Source organism: Chroicocephalus ridibundus, chromosome Z (assembly GCF_963924245.1).
Source record: "Chroicocephalus ridibundus chromosome Z, bChrRid1.1, whole genome shotgun sequence".
NCBI lineage: Eukaryota > Metazoa > Chordata > Aves > Charadriiformes > Laridae > Chroicocephalus > Chroicocephalus ridibundus.
In genome coordinates, this window is record NC_086316.1 from 73,228,142 (window position 1) to 73,235,161 (window position 7,020).

At 34.6% G+C, this 7,020-nt stretch overlaps 1 protein-coding gene across 2 annotated transcripts in view; it reads left to right on the forward strand.

Annotated features, from left to right (window-relative positions):
• Positions 1-6,714, forward strand: part of LMBRD2 (LMBR1 domain containing 2) — a 34,045-nt gene extending 27,331 nt beyond the window's left edge. For both annotated transcript variants that reach the window (XM_063319808.1, XM_063319806.1), the window contains exon 18: positions 1,284-6,714. In XM_063319808.1, coding sequence (XP_063175878.1) covers positions 1,284-1,344 — 61 coding nt within the window. In that variant the 3' untranslated portion in view covers positions 1,345-6,714. The remainder of the gene's footprint in view (positions 1-1,283) is intronic.
• The last annotated feature ends 306 nt before the right edge of the window (positions 6,715-7,020 follow it).

Consider the following 7,020-nt stretch of genomic DNA (forward strand, 5'->3'; position numbering starts at 1 on the left):
TTTAAGAAACAAGTACTACATTTTATGGTTGCTCTTTTTTTATCTAGATGATTATAATGTAGAACAACTTAGTGACAAATAATTTTAAATTCCGTTATACAAGGCTATAGTTTACATCATTTTTTAGCTAAAACTAGCATACGCATCCAGTAAAAAAAATCACAAATGCTTTCAGTTGACATATCTATAATGTCAACAAATAAATGCTAGTTCAAAAACATGCAAAGAATGCTGCTAAGTGGCACTGCCGGGTTTACAGATTGGTTTACCAATGTTAGTTTGTATCAACAACTAACTAGTCTAGTGTAATGTCACCACATTTCAAAAGTTGATTCTTCTTAAGCACGAGAGTTTAAAGGGGAACTAGCCTAGCAGTTCTGTCAGCTGTTGACTTCTATAGGGTGTGAAAGGGACGATAGTCTAGAAAAATAGGAATATGCATATAGAAATCTTTTGGAGCAAATAATTTTCAAGTACAGTATCTGAAGTCTTCTGGCACCTATATGGACTTTGCAGAGTGGAACATTCTGAACTTCATCTGTAAAAAGAAAATCTGGATCCCCAGTGCTTAGTTGATCTTCCCTATAGTAACCTACATTTCGTTTCATACAAGTCAAGAGTAATTGCCTATGAAATTTCAGTTCACTTAAAAATAGCTTGTGAAACTGTGGCTCCTGCAATAGTTACGAGCATTCTAGGACAGTAAGAGCACTAAGGGCACTAGGTTCTGGCTTCGTGTCTGTTCAAGTTCTGGGAAGCTCTGCGGAGATGAAGTACATTGTGCTTGCATTGGAACTTATTTGTGCATTTAAAATGCTTCACAATTTGTGAAGCTTCTTTTTGCCCACTAAGTGTGCAGCCATTTGTTTTCATTGTCTTTGATACTGTATTTCTCATAGGAGTACCCAATGAGTTGTTCTGTTAATCATCCAAACTACTTTTGGATGCTGTTGTTTTGTGTTTGGTTTGTTTGTTTGTTTGTTTGTTTTTTTAAAAAAGGAAAAGTTACGTTCCACAAAAACATTCAACTTCTTTCCTTTGTGTCAGGAAACAAAGTTATTTAAGACTCCCAGTATTCATATCACTGTGTTTCTTGGTCACATGAGATTTAATTTAATGACTGATTTCATGGATTCTCATGGAAACAGTAATGCAGTAGAACTTCAGGTCCTGTAATTCAGTGGGAGTTAAGGAGTAAGAGTGCAGTGAGAGTTATATGATTTCATGAGTCTTTATTTTTCTATTTCCTGTGATACTTTTCGTATTTAAAATTGATTCTGCAGGTATCAGCCTGGTGGAAGATACTTGTCAATGTCTCAAAGCGAAATATTTGATGATGTCTGAAGTCCTCAAAGCTGAAGAAAATTGAGTGGAAATTTATTTCCTACTTATTGCATGGAAAATACTGCATTCGTGATACATCACTAAACCAGGAAAAACCGTTTTTGTTTAAAAAAAGAATATGAAGGAACGACTAATTTGAAAATGCACCCATATGATAACTTCACTACTTATGACAAGAATACACTTCTTCTTTTGTAGATATTGTTGTGCATCAGTGTGGGCTTTTGTGTCATGACCAAAAGGAGAAAACTATTAATTAAGTTAATAGAGGATAAACTTCATAAGTATATCTAGGGCTCAACATGAACTGTAACATTATAAGTTTTAAGAAGGGGATATTTTGGAAGGAACTTTTTTGTATTTTAGCAGGTGCTGTGAGAGCATCTTAATGCATCCAAAGTGCAGTTATATCAATTACTATAGTAAACACTTTCTGTTTTTTCTATTTGAACTTCATGCCTAGTCCAGAATCTACTGAATTAAATTGTAGCTTCTTCAGTGGTCTTTGAATCAGACTCTGTATAAGCAGAAAGATCGAATGACAGGCTGTTCTTCATATAATCATAAAATAACATACATTTTCCAGTAGTTGAAGGGTGGCTGCCCTTCCAACCTGGTATTCTATGATTCTATGAAACTTGGTGGCATAAATTTTCAAGCAAGGTGTATTGGTCAAGAAAGGCTATATTTTTATTCCTTTTCCAACATTGTATGCAGATAAATGATTTTAGCATGTGTAAATAGTTGAAATTGAATATGGACCAGAGTTTCACTGTCATACGAGCCTATGTGCAATAGCAAGAATACATTATCGAAGATATGATGTCTGCTAAAGATTTTTACAGTTGTAACAGTTGAAAATCTTGGCACAGTAATGTTTTTGTCACTGTAAAAAAATATAATGTGAAAAATGAGTTAAATGCTGAAATATTATAATTTGCACAGACCTTCAAATAAGTATTTCTTTAAAAGAAGGGAAATACATAGCATGAATAGATAATGGTAAACACTTTTAGTGTCCCAAATTCCCTCGTTGCATTATGTGTCTGTTTTGAAGGTGCCTGTATTTTGCAGTCAGTTTTTGCAAAAAGAATAATGCTTGTCCATTTGAATGCCATTCAAAAATGCCAATTATTAACAGTGTGAAAAAGCTTCACGTTAATTTCATTGGTGTAGATATATTTTTAAACTGTAGTTAGTTGAATGATTTTTTTAAATGTAATCATAAGGTAAAAGATGTGGTCAAATTAATATCTTCGGAAATTTGATTAATTTAAAATGTTGGTTTATTGCAGTTGTCTTAAGTCTTTACCACTTGGAAGTTTTCTTATGTGCTTATTGCAAAGTCATGTTGAAAAACAAAAGAAAAAATGTTTCATCATAAATTCCTTGTCATGCTTAAAAAACAGACATCCCTTAAAGCAGCTAGGAATGAGTTATTCTGAACACCTGAATGAGGTCTTCTGCTAGTTTTTAAAAATAGTCTTTGCTTTCTGTAAAGCAGCTAAGAATGAGTTATTCTGAAAAGTAAGATTCCATGAATGAGGTGTTCTACTAATTGTTAAAAATAGTCTTTGTTTTCTGTAGTAATTGTTAATGGGGATCTGACTACCTCCTGTGATTTAGTACATCATGTGTTCTAACAGTAGTTGTATTTGTAATATATTGATCTGCCTGTTTTAAAACACTGAATTGTTACTATGAAGGAGAAAAAATACTCTATTTGTATAGAAATAATTATATTAATAAATTGGCAAACATAAAATAATCATCAGTTCTGTTCTTAGCTGAATTCGCTGAATGACAGCTGTGCCGACATGTATTCAAGCTCATGCAATTTCCAGACTACCTTTAAGAGGGCACTTTTTTATTTTGGGTATTTTGTGTATTGTAAAAACATGATCAAAATCTTATGGTTGTATCAGGAACTGGAAGTTGAGAAAATGAGACTTTTTAATTCAGGTTTTTCTTTAGCAGCTTTATGTTTGTACCTATTTAATTTATTTTAGATCTATTTAGAAATGCTATCCTGAATTCAGACTTATATGAAAGGGGTTGTATATGTTCTTGGACATCCATACACATGAATGTTCTTAGACTTGATATTTCTATTTTTAAAATTCGTATCTCATTTAATTGCCCAAACGTTTATTTGTAAATAAAGGTTCAAGTTCTTTGTTTAACACCTGAAATGTCACTACAAAGGGATCTAATTCAGTGCTAATGGAAAAATTATAGAAGGAACATTGGTTTTTCTGAATGCTTGTAGTATTCTTACCTTGCTGACTTCAGAGAGTTAGATCAAACCTTCTCGGGGGATGGTTTTCCCCTCTCAGAAATCAGTGGGATGGCTGCGAACAGAATTTTCAGTAGAAACTTGGTCAGGATTTTATATACAAAAGCTAACTAATCCCTGGTGTAAGCCCAATGTTCAGTTTTTGTTGGGTACAATAATTTGAGGAGTTGACATTGTAAATTAATGGCAGCAGGATTTCAGTTGTTAACATAGAAGTTCTGAGCTCATTGAGGTGGGAATCCACTGACCTTTTTTTGATGTTGCAGTGGAGTAATGGAGTAACCAGTGGCTGCTTTTTGAAAGCATGGGAAATAGAGCTCTGAAAATCTCTCAAGAGTTCTCTTCTGGATAGCACTTGGAGATCCCTAGTGTCACATGCTCCCTGGATGCTGTGTTTAAATAAGTTAAGTGAAGTCAGATGTTATCCATAGCGTTCACTGCTGACCAAGAGTTACTCTTGCTCTGATTATGTGCAATTTTAGGCCAGTTAATCTAAAGTGTGTTTTGAAAAGTAATTATGAGCTCATAGGACCAAATCTGGAAGACTTTCAATAAAGAAATGCAGAGTACAACTATAAAAGAACATTGTAGAAATAAGGGATATGCCTGCACAGCATTTGCTCTGTACTTGAGCTAGTTTTAAACTAGTTTGGTTACTGCTACTACGAATAATGCAGAACTTGGCTTGGGGGTGCTACGTGCCGAAGGATTTACCCCACTGCAGAGAGGTGGTAGATGCCCCATCCCTGGAAATACGCAAGGTCAGGTTGGATGGGGCTCTGAGCAACCTGATCCGGTTGAAGATGTCCCTGCTCACTGCAGGGGGGTTGGACTAGTTGACCTTTAAAGGTCTCTTCCAACCCAAACTATTCTATGATGATTCCCAGACAGATTGTGGCAGCTTTTGATGTGTTCTGCGCTACTGTAGCTCTAGTCCTAACAATACCACAGCTAGAAAAAGTTAAAAATATCTTTGGTAAGTTGTAAGCAGTGAGTGTTCTGTAGGCTAATGTTTTTCTTGCATCTCATTTGATGCTCTGGATTAGGTGATTTAAAATATAACTGCCATGCAAACTCTGCTGTTGGGAACTGAATGTTGCCGTGTTTATTCTGTCAGCATACAGTTGTGATTGTTTACAGCTAAAAAAAGTCAATTATGTATTTCTTTATTATTTCACTTTCTGAATTCCTGAGCAGTTAGGTTATACTTCCATTTCATCATCCTTTCCACAGTTTCCTCTTCATCTGTGAACACCAAAAAATGCCCAAAACACAAAAAAATCCACCCAAGTTCAGTACAAATATTTGAATGTCTTCACATCAAAGATTTAAACCAGGGAAAAGAATACAAGCAAATTGTAATGAACTTTGAAAAGCGGGAGTGAAAGCAGTAGGTACTTTAATACTGTGTCAGTGCTGGATTTCTTAAAAAGTACGGATAGCAAAAAGCTCTAGTCAAACTTACTTCTCCTGCTAGATTCATAGTTCTGTATTTTCAGGCATTTAAAAATATACATATTCTGATACCTGTTTTGGGAAATGAATGCTCTGTGCTCCACTTAAGAAAGGTGCATCCCTTAGCAGTGAAGAGAGGGAGTCTTTTTATGAGGGAAGGTAAAAGATACGCAACTTCTTGTCTGTGCTAATAGTGACACTTTGGGCAAGCTAGGATATGTTTTATTATTTAAGTACAATAACGTGTTAAGAAACAGCAAAAGTAATACTACTGTAACTTACACTACTGGAAGAATCTTGGTATATAATCTGCCTTTATTTTGCAATCAAGCATTTGTAAATAGTCATTAACAGTATTAATGGGGATGGCGGAAAGCTGCTGTATTTTCAATATTTATTCTTGCTATTTTAAAACATAACCATGACAATGATTTTTGCAAAAGAAGTATTAAAAAAGTGATTACTCTGATTTTCTGTAATTATGATTTGTATTTTATTAAATTTATCTTGGAATACTGTAAATGTTATGTGAAAAATACAATATTTCGTTCAGATTTTCATTATTGCTGTAGTTACTTGCAATCTGAGGGGTATTTACGTACCAAATAGACATCATTTTATGAAGGAAAACTTTTTATGAGCCTTCTTAAAGAAATCTGACCTGTTCATTACAGAAAAATGTGTGCATCTTTATTATTAACGAAAACACTACTTCAGGTGTATGTTGTCTCATAGCTTTTAATTTTTCTCTAAAGTTCAGAAAATGTTTATTTTTTTTCCAGAGTGACTTAACTTGTGAATCTTTTAAACTTTCTGAAACTTTCACGTTCCTTTTCCCTAATGGGCTCTGCAGGAATATGTGCTGCTTCACGGCAGTTCTCTGATACTAGCTGTGCCTCTAATTAAGTAGTCTAGTCTGAAGCTGAGACACTCCTACACCATTGGATTATGTGAACAGAAACTCAGCATTCGTAGTAAAAAAAGCACCTTGAACTAGATCCCTTTCTAATACATTAAATGTTGTCATTGATTATGTTGCATTATATGTGGTATCTTCTGTTTCAGTCATTTGGTAAGCCTGATCAGGTTTATTCTTTGTTTCTGTTAAAATGCACTGGACTGTATTCCTCAGCATGCTTTTGTGTGCGTGTGTGTGTTTTAGTTGTAATTGGCAGGCAATAATAATATGCAACTTCAGTTTTCTTCAGGATAATGTTGCTATATTTGACATACTCCTGTGAATAATAATAGTTTCAGAGTGGTAGCTTAGCTATCACTGTAGAGATTAATTATTTTCTATAGAAATACCTTATATTTCTATAGAGATATCTGGAAGATAAGGGAATTCATTTATAAGTATAGGTTTAGTAATAGAAGATCTTCATTCTCCAGTGTATATCAAGATGCTGTAGGAGTGCTGCTTATGGATAGACTATCTTCTTTTGCCTTATGATACAAAGTACGTATGCATAATACCTTGCTTTGAAATTCACTGAGTTATAATTTTTTCTCTGTAGTGTTCTAAATTATTGTTGTACTGGATATATTTTTTGAAATGTGTGTTAAAATATCTAGTCAAAGAGTTAAGTTGGCATGAAATAAATCATTTCTGCAATACATTTTCCCTGGTGTATTTCAGATATCCTTACTTCTCTGAAGTGTTTTTGGTAGTGGTCTTTTAGAGAAATTCAACCTATTTCTTTTTTCCAGGTAGAAATTAAGTTTATTTTAGAGGAAAATTCAGCCTTATTTTGGTCACCTTTTTGCACCTTCTTTAAAGCAGATTAAAAAGGGAAACTGAGAAGCAGCTTACGTAGCTGGACGTGTCGTCGTCAGAGTGGGGTGAGTCTTGGACCCAGCTCCTCGCATGGAGGAAGCTGTGAGCACCCCGTGTGCCCCTGGGGCTGGCTGGGCACTGGGTGTTT